At 42.8% G+C, this 14,786-nt stretch overlaps 2 protein-coding genes, 1 long non-coding RNA gene and 1 other non-coding gene across 4 annotated transcripts; 3 read left to right on the top strand and 1 right to left on the bottom strand.

Annotated features, from left to right (window-relative positions):
* On the top strand, positions 1-6,601 carry LOC100826570 (histone-lysine N-methyltransferase setd3). The gene is made up of 11 exons (XM_010236213.3): positions 1-185; positions 1,555-1,677; positions 1,793-2,081; positions 2,589-2,707; positions 3,049-3,181; positions 4,273-4,349; positions 4,440-4,637; positions 4,753-4,942; positions 5,218-5,411; positions 5,527-5,618; positions 5,719-6,601. Exons 1-11 carry the CDS (start codon positions 90-92, stop codon positions 5,831-5,833), a joined length of 1,626 nt encoding a protein of 541 aa, XP_010234515.1. The 5' UTR covers positions 1-89; the 3' UTR covers positions 5,834-6,601.
* LOC106866537 lies at positions 3,313-8,397 on the bottom strand. The gene is made up of 3 exons (XR_002964693.1): positions 8,268-8,397; positions 3,530-3,633; positions 3,313-3,430 (listed from the first exon to the last, which is right to left on the bottom strand). It is a non-coding gene; the product is annotated as an uncharacterized LOC106866537 (long non-coding RNA).
* On the top strand, positions 8,280-12,323 carry LOC100826256. The gene is made up of 5 exons (XM_003573554.2): positions 8,280-8,703; positions 9,572-9,686; positions 9,788-10,477; positions 10,727-10,901; positions 11,823-12,323. Exons 1-5 carry the CDS (start codon positions 8,621-8,623, stop codon positions 11,846-11,848), a joined length of 1,089 nt encoding a protein of 362 aa, XP_003573602.1. The 5' UTR covers positions 8,280-8,620; the 3' UTR covers positions 11,849-12,323.
* A 721-nt stretch (positions 12,324-13,044) lies between these two features.
* TRNAS-GCU lies at positions 13,045-13,126 on the top strand. The gene has a single exon. It is a non-coding gene; the product is annotated as a tRNA-Ser (tRNA).
* Positions 13,127-14,786: the final 1,660 nt, after the last annotated feature.

Raw genomic sequence — 14,786 nt, 5'->3', positions numbered from 1 at the left:
GATTCCTGCACGGGAAACCACACCAGATTAGCGGTGCTCTTCCTTCCCAAAACCCAGTTCCGCGGCCCCGGAGAGAGGCGGCGGCGACCATGGCGGCCGAGGCGGAGCTGGCATCGGGAGGTGATGTGGTCGTCGTTCGCCTGCCTTCTATCTCGGAGGAGGACCCTCTGCACCGTGACAAGAAGGTAGGGTTGAGTTGTGGTTTTTGAACAGCACATGAGGCATATTTGCGCCTGAATACTTGATACGTTCGGATTTCGCCAGTTTAAGAGGCCATTATTCTAAAAGGGTAGAGAAGTTTTGGCCATCTGCTTAGCTTTTTCATTGGTAGCGAGGCTGCATCTGGACAAGTTGAATAGGTGCATGAGTAAGTGGTTAGGGGGGGAATACAGATGTTATCAATTTGTGTCCGTCTATGTGATGGACTGATGATGATGCTGAAATGATGGCAAGCATGGTGCTTCTGGAATGCCAGCGAGTAATGGTAGTTCATTGGCGATGTCCTTGTCTGATGCTGGGATGATAAATACCTAGGTTGCACGGATACGGAGATACGGATACCGATACCGCGGTTTTCCAAAAACCCTGATACGGAGATACGGTTGTATATATATTATAAATATAAATACTATCAAATGCTTGAACATCATCTATCAATGCCTCTAACTCTGGTTCAGAGAATTAGAGAATAGAGGAGACAGAGAAGAAGGAACAGAGTAGGGGAAGCCAAGATTCAGAGAATTAGAGGATAGAGAAGACAGAGAAGGGGAAAGCCAGCAAGGAGAATAGCTTACCTGCGACCTGCTCCGGTCGAGTGCTTGGCAGCGAGTCGGCGACAGCGAGGGAGCAGCAAGGTGGGGGACTGCGCATGGACGCAGTAGCAGCACAGGTCGCGACTCGCGAGGGAGCAGCAGGGTGGGGGACGGTGGCACGGCGCAACGCAGCGGCAGCAGAGGTGGTGACGGCAGGCGGCGACGGCGGCCGGTGCCGGCGATGAACCCACGGAGGTGGTGCAGCAACGGCAGTGGCGGCGTGCGGCACTGGCGGGCTCGGGACAGGAGAGGGTGGGGAAGTGGTCGATTGGGGATAGAATGCCCTAGATGTGGCTAATGAGGGCCTCCCGTGTCACGCCCGGTGTCCGTCGGTGTCCATAGAGTATCCGGGATTTATTTTATTTTATTTTAATTCGGAAAATGATGGATACGTACGGGATACATATTTTGGAGTATCCGGGCGTATCCCCGTATCCGACCCCGATACGCCCGATAAGGGCCAAATCCGTGCTTCCGAGATAAATACTTTTGGCCTCGTACAGTTACATATGCTTATCTTATTCCTCAAAAAAAAAAACATATGCTTATCTTCTAGCTTTATTGTGACAAAAAATTTCAGGCAAAAGTCTAAAGTTGGATGACCCAGAATCTGTTTATTTTCTTTTTCCGAACAAGATCTGTTCATTTTCTTGATAGACTGATAGTGCGAGTCTCATGTGCATTGGGTCTTCTATGGACATCTTGAGTATTTTCTCCAAGTTCATTTCTTCTATAAATGCAGAGAATTTTGGAGAGGGCGAACCTATCCTGTCTATTTCAAGTCCCAATCTCATCATCCACTGCGGATGCCTGCAGATTACTTGATAAGATGATCCATGCTGCTAGGGTAGCTCATATGGATGAGGTATTACATGTTATGTTGCTCAATAGTCATTAGTGACCTGCTGACATAACAGAAAAGACACTGGGGTTTATTAGTTCTAACTTCTTACCAAATGAGTTGTGTTGATTAACTGCAGTTAGAGCTTTATTTTGCTGGAGATGATGACTATGGCCCGTTCTCTGCAAGGAATGAACTTGAGTCTCTAAATCTGCTGCTCAAAATCATGAACACATTGCTTGTAACTGCCAGTGATGGTGCCAAGGGAGTATTGCAAGTACTAGAGGATGAGATAGTTGTTAGGCTGAGATCTGTGGGACTGACAGACAATAACCAAATGGCAGTTCAAGAACAGAACCAGGATACTGAAGATTCTCTTCTTAAATGGGGGGAGGATCAAGGTGTTAAAAGTAAATTGCAGATAGCATGTAAGTCTCCATAAATCTGATAGATAGTATGTCAATCTTCATTCTTTACTAATACGAATCCTGAGTGCTCCATGCTGCACTCAAGTCATTGAAAATTGACAAGCGCCATGAGATTTTTGACTAGAAAGTATGGATGATGTAAGCTTTCTGTATAGAATGAAGCTTTATCTTTTCTTCATTATTTGCATTTGTATAAACAACTCTTTCTTATAGAATTTGGAATGTTCATGCTATTTTAGCAAAAAAGTGAGGATAACCCTTAGGTTAATGGGAACCTACTACAGTACTATAGACTGCATGACAAACAATCATATACTTGAGTTATATAGGAATTAGTGGATGTAACGCAAATGCCACAGATAAGTTTGTGCACCATGTTACTAGAATTCTCAACTTTTAACTTGATCTTTTTATTCACCTTGATCTCCCTTGAAACGAATTACCTATTGGTATCTTCATAGATATTCATTGTCATGCCTATTTTTTTATCTGATTATAGAAATTTAGTTTTTCAAGGAGCTGGGAGAGGAATGGTAGCTTCTGAAAACATTGGTGTGGGTCATATTGCTCTTGAAATTCCAGAGTCCCTCATAATATCTGAGGAACTTCTCTGTCAGTCTGACATGGTATGCTCATCCTCAATCTCATTTCCGCACTTCATAAACACCCACCGTTCCTCCTTTGTTAATTAAAAAGGTTAAAATAGTTCTGACTAGCACCCCAGAATGTAACCCTCAAGGAACATCAAAATTGTATTATTTCTTGATGTATTCTTACAGTTAGATATTCAGCATGAAGTGAAACCTGGTTGTAGTTATAACTTAAGAACACATGCTCGGCATATTTTATGAAGTGAAGACAGAACACTGTTTGGCCATTACCGCCAGTTGTTTTTGGTAGATTGATGTAGGATGTCCCTATATTTGAGTTCCTACTTCATTTTTGAAAACTTTGCCATGCTTTGCAGTTTCTTGCATTGAAAGATTTGAATAGCATCACCACTGAGACTATGCTATTGTTGTGGAGCATGAGAGAGCGGCATAATCCATCTTCAAACTTTAAGATGTTCTTTGAGACACTTCCATCAAATTTTAATACAGGTATTGATAGTTAATTATCTTCGGTAAAGCAAATCCGTGCTTGTAACACCCCAGCCTCCACGAGACCCAAGTTTTCACTAGTACCCAGTACACCACAAGTTACGACATTTTAAAATAAATTTTAACAAGTATTAACTGGGAAACAACAATGTTTTTAATACTCAAACGAGTTATAGCTGTTACACTTGTAAAAGATTTATGCTTAGTTTGGCATTGCTGAACTGTGCTGTGCTGAACTTATTTTATAATCTGCTGTTAAAAAATATACACAAAAGCAGGAAAAAGTTGGTTAGCCAAACACGAAAATAGCCAAAAGCGGATGAACAAAACGGGATTATGATAATCCACCTCAATGCCAAATGCAGCCTTAGTTGAGAGATTATATGTATGAGCGTGTACTTGCATGGTGTGCGCTTGACCTACTCGTCACACTATTCTCATAGCATCCAAACCTGGAATGGGTGGAAACAGGGGTAAGTATATATCTAAACAAGCAACATTCTTGAAGTAACATCCTCACATGAAGTAGATTTTTAGTTTGGTGCCATCAAACAATGCCAATGGCAAATTACCCCTGTCTTCTCCACAATGCTTTGAGACATGCATAGCAGATGTGTGTGCATGGAGTACACGGATGCTCATATTCTGATCTATTGCTTAGAGCTACCCTTGGTTTGGGGTTAGGGTAACTAGGTGAGCTATACAGATTTTGTGTTCCGCAAAATGCTACTCCTTCCGTTCCTAAATTCTTGTCGTTTTCGACAAGAATTTAGGAACGGAGGGAGTAGTAGACTAAATTGCTGTTTGGCTAGATTGGGTGGGTTAGTTTGGTTAGCATTATAAAAACAGAACCAGGAAAGTCTAATTTGGTTACTTAATCCTGTGTTAAATAAGGCTTCCACTGGGTAAACTCAACTGCTCTTAACACAATACTTAAACACCGAACAAAACACAGTCTGAATGTTTTCCTAGGGTAACTGCTTTAAGTTCTTTTAGAGTGTTAAACATTGAAGGGTGCAATGTTATCCTGGGGGCGTGGAAGGCTGCAGCTTTACGATGTTCAACTTAAGATCCTTCTTGTGCATTTCCAGGCTTGAATTTTGGAATTGGTGCACTTGCTGCATTAGAAGGTACCCTGCTTTTCGATGAGCTAATGCAAGCTAGGCAGGTAATACCTTTGTGAAATTGCCCTATTAATTCTATGAATTAGTTTTCTGTATTCAACTGGTATGAAGCAGTTTTTGGTTCTTTATTTCAGCATTTGCACCAACAGTATGATGAGTTATTTCCAATGCTATGCACCAAGTTTCCTGAGATATTCACACAAGACATATACACGTGGGATAATTTTCTGTGGGCATGTGAATTATGGTATTCTAACAGTATGATGGTTGTTTTAAGTAGCGGGAAATTAACAACATGCTTGATTCCTGTTGCTGGACTATTGAACCACTCGGTCTGTAACTCTGTCCCTGGATCAGTTCAAAGTTTTGTCTCCTTTAAAAAAAAAAGTTTTGTCTCGTTGATCTACCCAATTGCTTATCATGTTTTCCTTTTCATGTGTTACATAGGTGTATCCGCACATTCTTAACTATGGTCGAGTGGATCAAGCTACAAAGTCTTTGAAATTTCCTTTATCAAGACCTTGTAAAGCAGGGCAACAATGTTTTCTAAGTTATGGGAAACATTCAGGGTCACATCTTATTACCTTCTATGGTTTTCTACCAAGAGAAGACAACCCTTATGATGTTGTACCTTTAGGTAATGTTTTGCCTAAGCAATATCATAGAGGTTACCATTACTTTATCTTGGTGATGGTGGTTGCCCTGGTTCTTATGACACTCATGACTAATTTATTGACTAACACTTCTTAGTCTGGTGATCTTAACTTTTATATAAACCACAATAGGCCTTCCAAGTCCTAAGGGACTAGGCACAATTTCCATGGTTGCCAGTACATTGCGGACCCCTTTTCCTGCTCTGTGAATCCATGTGAACTGCACATGTTCATTTTACAAACGTTCACCTATATGCAGATCTTGATATGTCTGTTGATGAGGAGGATGGCACAGCCCAGTCTGTGAGTTCAAGTGTAACTGCTCATATGGTTCGTGGGACATGGTTGTCCAGATCTGGAGGACCTCCCACGTATGGCCTGCCTCAGCGCTTGATGTCCCATCTTCGTACTGTTCTAAATTGTGGCCACAACGAATCTATTCCAAAAGCTGATGTAAGAATTTGTAATCTGTTACCTGAATGATGCGTGAAGCATGCCATATGCTTGACAAATAGCTGAAACTGAAAGCGAGACGTGCAGCTAATGCTCACCCTTTCTCTGTACTCAGATCAAGGAAAATGACAGGATGGTGCTGGAAACACTCATTACCATATTTTCTCCCATGCTTGAAGGATTAGGCGAGCCAGATGACTACAACAGGTGCCACTTCATGCTTAAACAGCCATATTTTGTCTACTTTTGTGACAGACATAAGCATCACTTACTCATCACGGACTTATGGTTTATTGGTTTGTTGCAGGGAGAGTGCTAGTTGGGACTTGAAGCTAGCATTGGCTTACAAAGATCTAAAGAGAAGGATAATTTCGTCCATTGTCACGTCATGTACCTCGGGCTTGGCACTGCTTGATTCCTAGCTGGAGGTGCTTCATTAATTAAATAAGCTGAGACCACACTGGAACTGAGAGTACATTGGGAATGCCTTTGGTGACATGCGGATGGTGAGGCTGTTGCACATGGGTTAGTTGCAGCAACTAACCGCGATTTGCTCTCGTGGATTAGGATCCAAGAACTGGCATGCAGACACATGACCCCTTACTGAAGATGCTCCAACATCAGATATTTGATCTGACCGATTGTGCGAAATCCAGGCATAAGTTTGTGCTGCTGTGGCTTGAGATTTAAGTTAGTTCCTCCTGATAATTAATGCAAACTTGCTTTTGGTGCAAGAAAGCTACTTTTGAGATAATTTATTGCGATGGAGTGATGTCGCCGACCGATAGGACTGACTTCTCCATTTGTTTATCAGAAGGGAGTATTTTGCTGACCTGGATCTGGGCTGATCTAAATTGGTTTCCTGCGTGGTCCAATCACCAGACAGTTGGATTTCCAGCTCTTGAAAAAATAAGCTGCATACTGGAGTTCTTCGAGGAAAGAAAAATGGGGACCAAGCAATTATGCCAAAGCCAAAACAATTATCTGGATGCAATGTTTGTTCTTTGGTCAGAAAAGTAAATGGCAATGTTACCTCACTGCTTTTGCCTTTGTACTACCATCCACTAGAGCATGACACGGATGGCACTTTCAGTGATCTAGGTTTTTGTGTACACCACTACAATAAATCTGCATATCGTGCTTTCTCAGGTGGCCACAAGTTTACTACATATCGTACTCTTAAATCTTTAGATGAAGTGTTGAATTTTGGCCACAAGTGGTGCTTGTTGGTATCTCTGTCATACAGCATGAAGAAAGTATCCATATTTATCTTTACACGCCAAAAAACAGAAATTTAAGAACTCTTGTTCCTTCAGACTTATCGACTTCACCTTTGAATCAACCTAAATTTGTAATTGAAGTTGGAAAAATATAACTAGAATCGACTAGAAGGTGATCCTGCTGGAGAAGGAAAAGAATAGTGTCGGCATCAGTTCAGTTGGTTCGGTTGCCTGTAATTGGGGATATAAAGCTAAGGCAGACAGAGTGTTATAGCTGGTCTCCAGAGCACAGCCTGAATAAAAATGATTGGACTTGGCAATGATATCCGGTGATCCGATCATAGCCCAAGATTATCTCTTGTTTACATCTAATGATCAAGCAAATCGTGCCAGATTGCCAGCCTGACAAATGACAAGGTTACACTGATTAGGAAAACACATTTTTCCTGACAGGTTTGTGCATCTGATTTACTTTAAAATAGTTGGATGAACATGCCTTACAAAGCTGATAATAAAATACATATAAAGCAGATCGAGGCATTACCGTAATAAAAGGAAAAGTATAGATCGAGGTGATCAAAAGTATTCCGGAAAATACTACGGAGTACAATACATGTCAAAGTCCACATCTTCTGTATATTTCCGGATCTATAGGACTACAACAATGTATTTTCCTTTAGAAAATGAATAAATACAAAACATTGCAAATGGACAAGAGAAAAGTGTACATTCCTACCATAAAAAAAAAGAAACATTCTCCAAAGACAGGGATACTAGTGGCAGATGAAGGCATGGGCAAGGGCATCCGGGTCCACGGGTCAGCGGGAGGAAGCTGGCTGGTGCACGCACGAGCCAAACGTCCCCATTGGCTGGCTGGTCGTACGAGTCAGGCCTACTACGCGTCGCCGTCAGAAGAACCAGCTGCTATTTTGTTGTTTCCCGTTTTTGCCCCTGTGTGGTGGCGTGGTGCTGGCGCCGCGCCAGCCGCCAACAGCCGACGCCTTTCTTTACTTTGCGTTTTACCCCGTGTTACTTTACTTGACTCATATTGTTTATTTTCTAGGTTTGCCTTTCCGGTTCCTTGAGTTCCATGAATTTCCATTGAGGTCCTTCTATACTTCTACTCGGTCCCAGTATTTGATCTTTACAAGCACCGTTTATCCTTCGAAACGAAATATACAGAGAGAACAATGGGAAGAAAGGCGAGTAGAAAAAGGAAATTAGAGACAAAAATGTATACTACTGTGTCAATTTTTTTGTTTTTTGGAAAAGAAAGCACTGTTAAAATTTCTCTTCAACTGTTTTACTGGTATTTCGGATCCACATCTGGTGAAACCAAGTGCCACGTCACCTATAATAATATGGTTTCGGCTAAGTGGAATTTCGTCAACGATATGTTCAAAGTTAAAATTGGACTGAGACATGTTCAAAGGCTGTAAAATATTCTTTTAAGAAGGCATTCACGTTGGTTCAAGATAAAAGAAAATCGGAATTCATAAATTTCTTGACCAAGATAGAAAAAGATCGCTATAATACTCCATGATATAAAATATTACTACTCCGTAGCAAAAAAAAAAGGAAAAGGAAAGAAAAGGTAGAAGCAGAGATCCAGGTACATGAAGGAAGAGAAGCAAACCCGAACAACGCCAGGAAGGAGAAGAAGGTCCGAGAGGTAGCTGGAGAGTAGTTCACTCCATCTCCGCCTCCCTTCCCACGCCTCCCTCCTTCTCCTACTCCCCGCTTCCTCTCCGTGAAGCAACGCGGGCAGCTAGGGCGAAACCCCCCACAAGGAGCCGCGGGCGTCGCCGTCTTTCAATTCCGTGGGTTGTCGTGTCCCTTTCCTCATCGGTTTCCGAGATCTCTCCGGTTGGCGTGCGAGATTTGAGGCCCCTTGAGTTGGGGAGAAGCGAGCGGAAGAGGAGGCCCCAGAAGCGCAGCTGTTCTTTGGCGTCTGGAGCTGTCCGCCTCTTGATTTGATCCGCCGCCGCCATGGCAGCGCCGGGAGGGCTCGAGCAGTGGCAGAAGGATGGGTTCTTCCAGGCTGCCGAGGAGGTGCAGGAGTCGGCAGACCTGTGAGTGCCTTCCTAGTTCCTACGCCTTTTCCTTCCTTCCCTGAGGATCCAAAAGATTGGGTTTTGATGCGTGTTTATCGCAGGCTAATTTACTTTTTGCCATCAATTTGTTTCGCCTGGGATTGTTTTGGGAGGTGGGGATGGGTGAAATTTTGGATACTTTTGTATAGCGTTGTATTCTACTTTATCAAGATGTGATCTCCGTGTGTGCTTGCTTGCTGGTGGATTTAGATGAGTCGTGAGTGTTTGTTCATAAATTTTGTTGGATTTTATGCTTTGCTGGGAGTTCAGCTGCGTGGTTTGATTGGTAAACTGCTGTTAATATTGTACAAAATACTACTCCCTCCGTCCCATATTAAGTGACTTTCTATTAGGCATAGATACATCCATATTTTGACAAATTTGAGTCACTTAATATGGGACGGAGGGAGTAGCTAATTGTGTATGTATTTCTAGCTTAGTACACAGAGTGTTGATTTTATGTCTTTTGGTGGCATCTCTGTCAAACAGCCCAGGTTAGCAGCCTGACAATCTCACCTCTAGTTGACTAGATGTTCTATGTGCAGTATGAATAGATTAAATTTCTTGGTTGATGGTATTACCTGTTCTTAGGAGTTAGGACTACAAAAAATGTGTTGCTTTCCATGCTGAGTTGACCTATTTGGTTTTCTTTGCGATACCTTTTTTAATGTCTGGTCTTCCCCTTCCTTGTTAACTTGTTAATTTGTTCGGCGTGGCAATTTGTGTGTATCAATTTAGCCATCTAGCTTTAATTGGATTTCCAGAACATCAATTGTGAGCTTTTGTTTTAGACATTTCTCCTATTTTTCCATGTGAAGTTCTTAAGTTTGCTGAATTGTTCTTTCAGGATGGAATCTACTTATAGAACCTGGATGCATGAGCGTAGCAGTAGAGCTAGTCCTGAGGAGCTAAGCGATTTGCGAAGGGAGCTCCAGACGGTTTTAGGGACCGCAAAATGGCAGGTGGGTTTTCCCCCAAAATCTAGTTGTTGACATCCATATATTCATATAGTAAAATAATTTCTTGTGGTCTTGTTAATGAATTATCTTCTTTTGTCATACAGTTGGAGCAATTTGAAAGAGCTGTAAGATCGAGCAATGATAAGTATTCATTGGAAGAGGGTACAGTGGCCAGGCGTCGGCAGTTCATTGTAGCAATTGGAGACCAGATTTCTCGAGTAGAGAAAGCGACAAATGATTCTTCAATTGAGAATGGCAGGCGAGGAATCAACTGGGTAAAGTTAGATGAGGGTGAGCAAGATGATCTTGTAGCTTTCCTTTCAGCACCTGCACAGTTATCGGGAGAAACGAGGAAAAGAGAAAGTAGTTACCATAGTCCGCCCGGGCAAAATAATGTGCTAGTTGGTGCGGACAACCATAGGGACATCACTGCGATCAGTAAAGACCGACATACATTTGAAGCATCACCCATGGAAATTTCCGATGTTGAGAGTGAAGTTCGCAGTCTAGCCGAGCAGCTAAATGCCCACAAAACAAATTTGAGTTCTAGTGATGATCATTGGAAGATCAATATTGCTGATGAGAAGGATGATGGAAAGAAGTTGTCCCCAAAGAGGATTGAGGTGTCAAGCCAAACTACTACTTTGTCCGGTATCCTCAAAAGCACAGAATCTTTAACAAGAGTGAGATGGTTCAGGAATAGCTTGTGGAAACCCAAGAGTGATGAACATCTTCCGTTAAGATATGATGTGCCTAACCACCTTGACTTCAGGAGTATAACCTTATTAGCACAGGTATAACTACTAACCTACTGCATTGTGATATTGCAGACTAAGCAGATATAAAGTATGTTAATGTTGTCTGATTTGACTTATGTGATACATGGCTTGAACTAACAAACTCCGTAGTAGTTATTATTATGTCCCTTGCTTACATGCTATAAATGAGAAATAATTGATGCTTGCAGTCTAAGCTTGTTTGAGAAAATGTTGTCATGTTTTTTTGCTAATTCCCAACAACTGCTGTTCACTATGCTTTTGCAGCGGTTTAATGGGCTAACTGAAAGAAGTAGGAGTTGTTTCAACAGTTGGAAGGAAAATTCTAGAATTTCTGGAAGAACCGGTGGGCTTCATATACAAAGCCAGCAACATAATACTCAGTTTGGTGGTCGTTCGATTCGGATCACCCTCTTACTGGTGTTGAGTATCTTTCTGATTGGTTAGTGTCAAATTCAGTCTTCTTTTTCTCTGTCTCTCAGAATGTATCCACGTACATCTGTCCTAACATGTATAGATGTCCTCCATGGTTTTTAGTTTTTACATACTTGTCACGTAGTTTACCATAATTGCTTTAGCATCCACTGCTTCTAAATCCCTAGCTAAGGATGGTTCCAATTGTTATTTTCTTTATCTGGTAACGCGTAATATACAAATCAAGTCATGGTCATAGGTGGTGTGTGCAGTTACAATGTATTGCATATCTTCAATTGAAGTTCCATGCCCACACGAGAACATATCTAGTTTTGCCACTCTGTAGATGATACCGATGTATGGTGGTGTAAATGGTGTCAAAAATCTAAAATAAATACATTGACACAATATTAACTTATCATGTCATAAATTTTCAAATCGAACTTTGGTCTACACATTGAGAAACAAAAGAGCAAGAAGACAAAATCTGCTGAAAAAGAATGAAAAATAAGACACTATTTACTGAAATTTGTCCCTTTTGTTTCTCATGATATGCATCTCGGGTTTAATAGAATTTTTGCAGGATGCTTCATTATATCTTGACATATCTAACAAGAAACATTGGAAATTTTTGTACTTTTTAGACGTTACCATGATGTCAAACCAAAGGGTGGTTTCACTAGATGTATTCGTACACACATATACATATACCTGGCAGGGCTATTGAATTTAAGTTAAATTGGCTATGAAAACGAAGCATAGAATAATAGAAGTTTGCCATGATACTTCGGTTCCGTGGATATTGATGGATATAATACAATATTTTTGTAACATTATTGGCGTAGTTATTGAAACTGCACAGATGGGAACTCTTACCAGAAGCAAAAGACATGAATCTGAATCGCTGTTCATCCCTACACATTCTAACATCTAATTCTGTCTTTTGCAGTACCATTTCTCATCTGCTCTGCGTGAAAGGCTCAGATTGGTGTTTGCTGGTGAAGGTGCATTGGAACATTTTAAAACAACTCCTGTGATCCAAAAAGCATCCTGAACTGTGTTTCAGATCGTATCGGTGCTATTCACATGCTTGGGCAAGTCAAGTGGGTGGACTACATGTGGCACGCATATAGGAGACGAAAACAGAAGCTAAATGGCGAAGATTTTATATGTGCTATCCCTAATTTCAAGATGGAAAATTTGCTGTGGCCGATGGATAATCTTCCTGAGATAAATCCGGGTTGTGGCTAATTTGGAATCTGTTGTGATGGATGATTTCTGCCAATTGGAGGCAGCTCTTCTTTCTCCTCGGCAGTAACCAAGGCAACTGTAAAAAGATGTAGAGCTGCTGGAAAAGAAAAAAAGGAGCAAATTAATGTGCTATATGAACATATACTTGTGTGCCCACGAGTTCCAGTGAAATAAAACGATCCGAAGGTTATTCATTCTATTGCATTCATTGAACCCTTGATGCATGTACATTTCCTTCACAACCTCGCAGATTGCAGAACATTGACTCAATTGTCTCATTTCTGTTCTAGGTTTGAACCTTTTTTTTTTCCTCATATGCTGCTACGTGAGCATATCCTGTGACTGGGTTGTCTGAAATTGTGACACTGTTCACAATTGGATTTGTCTTTCTTTTGCTTCTCGTGGATTTGAAATTTAACCTACATCCATGTACTGTTTGTTGCTCAAGCGTAGGTAGCTGGTCAAACAAGGTCAAGGCATGCCGCTTCAGCGGATATGACAGTGGGGAAGACAGCACGTGAGACATTTCACCAAAATATAATGATATTTTAACTTTTTCAACCCTAGAGTCAACTTTAGTTACCGCCAGTGTATTTTACCTGTATGTGTTGCACTCTGGTCGCCTCAACACCCACGCCAAAAAATACAGCGGTCTCATACTCCTAGGTCGTAGATAGGCACCAAATGTTCTAGTGCCAGGCTCTCTCGAGGCATACGCTCGGGTAGCCAGCTCACTCATGAGTCCAGGACAACCAGAACCGCGGCACGAGCGAGCTGATACTCCTAAGCAAAGTTGACCGAACCATCCATTTTGCAAAATATGCTGGCAGCAGCCAACAATCACTGGTGGGCTGGTGGCTGGAGCGCTGTAGCTGGGTTAGTTTTTACTTTAATAGGAGGAATCAACAAACGACACAAAAGACGCTTTGGCCGAGTGGTTAAGGCGTGTGCCTGCTAAGTACATGGGGTTTCCCCGCGAGAGTTCGAATCTCTCAGGCGTCGAAATTTTTGTTCTTTTCGGCTTTTCCGCAACGAAAGCTCTCTGTTCTGGTGATTGGCTGCTAAAATCAAAGCAAACAGCGCCGAGTTGAGCAATTTCTCGTGGATTCTCATGGTATTTTTTTTCCTCATTAAAATCCAAAAATGATAGCATTAGTCTCACTTTGCAATGCATTTTGTAAAAGTTTCACTCTGCACATCAGATCTGCTATAGTGATATCGCACTGAGTCTTTAACATATACTTGAAAAGTCTTTTGTATTATGAGAAAAAATTAACAAACATGATTATTTTTTCTGCTTGCAGATCTGCCCAGGATAGGCGCAGCGGCGTTCATCGTGGAGAGAGGTGCCGCGGTGTGCGTGGCTCGATGGTGGTGCTTGGCGGATGGCGGCGGATGCGCATGTCCAACTTACTGAGCTCCTGTATCTGGGGCTCTTGTGAGGGCTCGGTCAAGGAAGAGGAGCTTCGGGAGAAATCCTTCCACCGAGCTTGGTTGGTGCTGGCGTTGATGGCGCCCTCGGCGTCGTTTCTCCTTCTTGAAGGCATCGCTGTGGAGCTCCTTTCCTTCCGCCGGCTGGAGGTTCTTGTGTTCTCCGGGTGAAAACCCAAGATTCGGTTGGATCAGCGGGTGAGGACGGCGTCTTTGCGTCGTGGTCCTTCTTGGAGGCATCATCTTTGGAGAGCCATCCCTTGTGGGCGGCAGGGGCTTGTGGTTGTGGATGGGTCTTTGTCGTCGGGGCATGTGGATGCCGGGGCAGCGGTCCCGGATTGCTCTTTGGAAGTTGAGGCGGCGGCCTTGGAAAACTTTGCGGTTGCGGCCTTAGGAGGTGGGGTCGTCATTTAGCTTTGTTGGGGCAGCGGCGCTGTGCTACGTGGGTAGCGAGTTCCGTCGGCCCGGTTGACTCGATCCGTGTGGGTTTGTTCTAGCTGGCATGTCGAGGCAGCGGCCCCGGATCTTGGCGCTTCGGCCGTGGTCTGCGAGCGGTCTTCTTGTGTAGCTAGGGCTACAAGGTTTCCCGGTCGTGCGGCGTTGTGCCTCGCGTGCGAGTGGTGGATGTCTGGATGGCGGTTCCGGATCTTGGTGGGTTGTGTTGCGGCTTCGGTCTCTTGTCATGTGGTGACGAGGCTTTCTATTGTCATTGTGTGTTTGTATGATTTTTGGTTCGGTTTTCCTCATAAATGGAGCCATTATATTCTTCTTAATGAAATGCAGGAGCACCCTCCCTCTGACGAGGTTCCGCCAAAATATTTTTTTTACATGGTTTATGTTGCTACATTCATCTCTTTTGCATCACCCTCTTTTTGGTCAGGGTATATCAGCCAACATACTAGTGGCTTGCTTTGCAAGCTCCACGAGCCATCCGTGCAACCGCAAATGAAATGTTACAATTTCACGTTTGTTAGTTGTCTCTGTTGTGCAACCTCTGCCGGCTGGCCGGTCCCGGGGTTGCACACCAAGATCGTAGTCGAAGGAGTCGATCACACGCACAATCATGAAGTATAGTAAAGCAGATGAACACCAGGGAGTAGAGAAGAACAGGTGCTCTTTATTAATTTCTGATCTCAAGTGTACGTGCAAGGGGTAGCCTCCTCTCCTTTATATAGGCCCAATGGGTAAGAACCCACAACAAACTATTAGGTGGAGGAACGAGTCAACAGGG

This window comes from Brachypodium distachyon, chromosome 3, assembly GCF_000005505.3.
Source record: "Brachypodium distachyon strain Bd21 chromosome 3, Brachypodium_distachyon_v3.0, whole genome shotgun sequence".
NCBI classification, from domain to species: domain Eukaryota; kingdom Viridiplantae; phylum Streptophyta; class Magnoliopsida; order Poales; family Poaceae; genus Brachypodium; species Brachypodium distachyon.
The sequence above is the reverse complement of the archived record's forward strand: the minus strand, read 5'-3'. Positions and strand labels throughout refer to the sequence as shown.

Bases quoted from the DNA above. Each gene is read 5' to 3' on its own strand.
- LOC100826256 (XM_003573554.2), top strand. From the start codon at position 8,621: ATGGCAGCGCCGGGAGGGCTCGAGCAGTGGCAGAAGGATGGGTTCTTC. The intron at 10,478-10,726 runs GTATAACTACTA...ATGCTTTTGCAG, and splicing joins GTATAACCTTATTAGCACAG to CGGTTTAATGGGCTAACTGA. The intron at 10,902-11,822 runs GTTAGTGTCAAA...TGTCTTTTGCAG, and splicing joins GTTGAGTATCTTTCTGATTG to TACCATTTCTCATCTGCTCT.
- LOC100826570 (XM_010236213.3), top strand. From the start codon at position 90: ATGGCGGCCGAGGCGGAGCTGGCATCGGGAGGTGATGTGGTCGTCGTT. The intron at 4,350-4,439 runs GTAATACCTTTG...TCTTTATTTCAG, and splicing joins AGCTAATGCAAGCTAGGCAG to CATTTGCACCAACAGTATGA. The intron at 5,412-5,526 runs GTAAGAATTTGT...CTCTGTACTCAG, and splicing joins AATCTATTCCAAAAGCTGAT to ATCAAGGAAAATGACAGGAT.